Raw genomic sequence first — 3,832 nt, forward strand, 5'->3', positions numbered from 1 at the left:
AGAAGTTTTGTTAGCAGGAAGTTCAGAAGGAATTCTCTTGTCTGAGTTAGTCTCCTGATTTGACTCATTATTATCAAGGCCTCCATTTGTCTTACACCCAGATTCCACATTTCCTTTGGAGTGGACAATAACAATCACCCTATCATAATTCTCTTTCTCTGCTGAAGTGGTCTCAGAACCAGAATTCTTATTTTCAACAGTGATAGCAATAGACTCATGGTTATCAAATTTACTCAAGGATGTTTCATCATTGCCCTCCACATTCATGTCTCCATGTTCTTCATCATTCTCAGAAGAGGAAGTAGTTTTGAGGAATCCTTTAGCATCAATACTGTTAGCATCCTTCACACAAGTCTCAATATTAGGTTTGACTGCAGTAGTAACACATGGAGTTGCTTGGTCAACCATACATAAGGTTGTCACATGTGTTCCCACATCAGATTTATCACGTTTCTTCTTCTTTGGACTGGAGTTAGTGGGTGATTTCCTTTTAACCTTTCTGGGCAGAACAGTAGTGATTGGTTCGACCATCAAGGGAACTGAAGTGTTGGTTTCTTGGTGTTCAGTGGCCATGGCTTGTTTGAGAACAGGGTCTGAGTTTTTGCTGGTTTGAACCTGTTGGTTCTGATTGGTGAGAATGTAAGGATGAGCTGTTAGAAAAGGGTAAGGTACAAAAGGTTGTATGTATTTGAACTTGGGAGGATTGAGAGAAAGGGTAGAAATAGGGAAGGAGTTTCTGTGTGTTGTTGGCATGTTTATGTGGGTTTGAGGCTGAAGAACCGGATTAGTGTGTCTTAATGAATGTGGAACCATGTGCACAAAGTTGTTCAACTCCTTAAGTGGACAGATTTCAGGTTTATCATTCAAATCAACAGGTAGCCTGTCTTTCAGGTTTTTAGTTACAATACTACTTGATTGTTCCTTATGAATGCAGAAGAACTGATTAACATTCTTATCATACATTTCATCAGGATGTGACCTATTTTATTTATTGAAGGTGATTAGATGTTCCAACATCATGTTTGACATACCAGTTAGGTTACCTGTCAGACCAATTTCTTGTGGTGCCCTGAAACAGTTATTTCCCTCAGAGTTTACACCCCTTGGTGCTACACCTTTTCCAATATGAGGCAACACACATTCACCAACAGTTGGAGCTGTTTTACCAGTTTCCCTTTTTACCTGATTCATAGCTTGACTGAGATGTGAGTTCAACAGAGTTACCTTGTGATTTAATTATGAGATTTTGGCTTGATGACTGATCCTATCATTCTCCAATTTACTGGTGATATTTTTCTGCTCTTCAAGTTGTCTGCATGCGTTGTAGTTTCTTTCAGCAAGACATTTGTAAGATGCAATGAGTTCAGCAACACCCAAGTCTTCTACACATGAGTCAACATCAGGAACAATCTTGCTAGTCAAGGCTGCTATGTGCTTAGCAGATTCTTTTTCTCCATCTTCTTCAAATTCATCATCATCAGACCAGGAGGCAGTCAAGCTCTTCTTCTGCTTCTTTAGAAATGTGGCACATTCTGTCTTGATATGTCCATACCCTCCACATTCATAACATTGAACTCCTTTGTAGTGAGAGTCTACTCCTCCATCAGGTCTTGCCACCTTCTTTTTGCTAGACTGATCGTCAATGTTGGGGCGGATATTCTGATCATTTGGCCTGGACCTTCTATCAATTCTTCTTAAAATCTTCTTGAACTGTTTCCCAAGAAGTGCCAGTGAATCTGCCATGTCTTCATCATCTTCTTGCTTTGCTTGTGACTCATCATATTCTACACAAGAAGCAAAAGCGATCCCCTTACCTTTCTTATCAGTTTTGCTGTTGACAGTCATTTCAAAATTCTGCAAGGACCCTATCAATTCATCAACCTTCAAGCTTGAAATGTCCTGAGCTTCTTCAATAGCTGTAACTTTCATGTCAAACCTCTTAGGTAGAGATCTGAGTTTTCTGACTAGTTTTTCATCAGAAATTTTCTCTCCAAGAGACTCAAAAGAGTTAGCAATATCAAGGATATTCAGATGATAATCCTGAATACTTTCATCCTCCAACATTCTTAAATTCTCAAACTTTGTAGTAAGGAGTTGGAATTTTGCACTTTTTACCTTAGTAGTCCCTTCATGAGCAGTTTTGAGAATCTCCCAAGCATCCTTAGCCACAGTACATTGCTTGATCAATCTAAACATATTCTTGTCAACACCATTGAACAGAGCATTCAATGCCTTTGAGTTTCCAAGAGCCAATTCATCTTCAGCATCAGTCCATTCTTCTTCAGGTTTCAACACATCAGTCCTATTGCCATCAGCATCAAGTTGCACAGGATGTTCTCAACCTCTCAGAACTGCCTTCCATGTTTTGCTGTCAATAGATTTGAGAAAGGCACTCATGCGTGATTTCCAGTAATCATAGTTAGATCCATCCAACAGAGGGGGCCTGTTTACAAATCCACCTTCCTTGTCCATAGTGCTAGAATAAAACTCCCTGGAGCTCACCCTAAAACAGGCAGGGTGCCTGTTCTGATGCCAATTGTAATTCTAGCGCACTTGTTTTAAAAGTTCTGTCAGATGTTTAAACGTTCACGATGTTCCGATTAATGTTTCAACATCATGCGATAAACAGAAAATAAAACAAGAAAATAAAGTGCAGAAAAATAAAGAACACAGGAAGTTTGTTGACCCAGTTCAGCACAACACGCTTACATCTGGGGGCTACCAAGGCAGGAAGGAAATCCACTAGTGTAGTCCTTATTCAATAGCTCTCAGCAAACTCCTCGTTTACACTATATGACCTAGGACCTACCCGTCTAGACTTCAACCTAGGAACTCCTAGATCTCAGATCCCATCTCGCTATCCTAATGGTCAGTCACTATCCTAGATCTGCCCCAGTGACCTATCAGACCTCAAACACAAAAAGATAGAAGTTACCTTCCAACACAAACAACCAAAGCTTGTTTCACAACTTTGGTTTGATGCACGAGAGTATCAATACTCACAAAACTAGTCCTAAACAAGTATCTAAACACGACACTAGCAAGAACACAGTAAAGATCCTAAACCTGCATCACAATCGATACAAGAGTAGAATACATGAAAACGCAAACCCTAAAAATCTAAACTTTTTAGCGTGACGGCTTGAATGACTAATTAGGTCTTCAAGTCTTCCTTTTATACTGAAGCAGCTTGGGCTAAATAATCATTGGGCTTCAGTAAACTTGCAGATCGGTTCAGCAAACCTGTAAAACAGAATCAGATACAAATCTGGAAAGTCCTAATATGTCGGAACCTATATTAAAACATTCCAAATCGTAACAAATATTTCCTAAAATAAAATGTCTAATTTAGTAAACTTCCACAGCTGATTCTAATAAGATATGCGCGTTACTTGGTCTGTAAGTAAAGGAAATATGGTTTCCTTAATGGATAAACTACGCGCGTACAGATAAGGCAGAACCCAGGCACACTGAACCATGCCAGGATGTTGGAACATTGTATCCAACATCTCACAGAGCTTCCTAACCACATGCTGGAACATTGGTTCCAACTTACAGAACAAGGATATTTGTTTTAGCAATAATGCAGCCCATACAAATACCCAACAGAACCCTCAATTTTTCATCCCAAAATCCTATTTTTTTCTCCCCTTGACCCCAAAGTCGACCTCAAAACTTATACACTAGTTTACAAACATAAAAAGGCATTTAAATCAACAACAAACATCAGATTATAACACTAATTCACCTCAAAATCATCATCTCGTTCATTTTCACCAAAAACCACCATTTTCTCATTTTTCACTCAAACTTCATAAACAACCACACCAAT

The 3,832-nt window shown here is 39.1% G+C and overlaps 1 protein-coding gene across 1 annotated transcript; it reads right to left on the reverse strand.

Moving 5' to 3' along the window:
• Window positions 1-1,236: 1,236 nt before the first annotated feature.
• On the reverse strand, window positions 1,237-2,472 carry LOC146916067 (uncharacterized). The gene is made up of 2 exons (XM_085721532.1): window positions 2,343-2,472; window positions 1,237-2,279 (listed from the first exon to the last, which is right to left on the reverse strand). The coding sequence occupies exons 1-2, from the start codon at window positions 2,470-2,472 to the stop codon at window positions 1,237-1,239; spliced, it is 1,173 nt and encodes a 390-aa protein (XP_085577658.1).
• Window positions 2,473-3,832: the final 1,360 nt, after the last annotated feature.

Source organism: Medicago sativa, chromosome 6 (assembly GCF_051527215.1).
Source record: "Medicago sativa cultivar Bolivia chromosome 6, Bolivia_mono, whole genome shotgun sequence".
NCBI lineage: Eukaryota > Viridiplantae > Streptophyta > Magnoliopsida > Fabales > Fabaceae > Medicago > Medicago sativa.

Excerpts from the sequence above, each read along its gene's own strand:
- LOC146916067 (XM_085721532.1), bottom strand. The coding sequence starts at position 2,472 with ATGGACAAGGAAGGTGGATTTGTAAACAGGCCCCCTCTGTTGGATGGA. Across the intron at positions 2,280-2,342 it reads ATGGAAGGCAGTTCTGAGAG|AAGAATGGACTGATGCTGAA; the intron begins GTTGAGAACATC and ends TGAAACCTGAAG.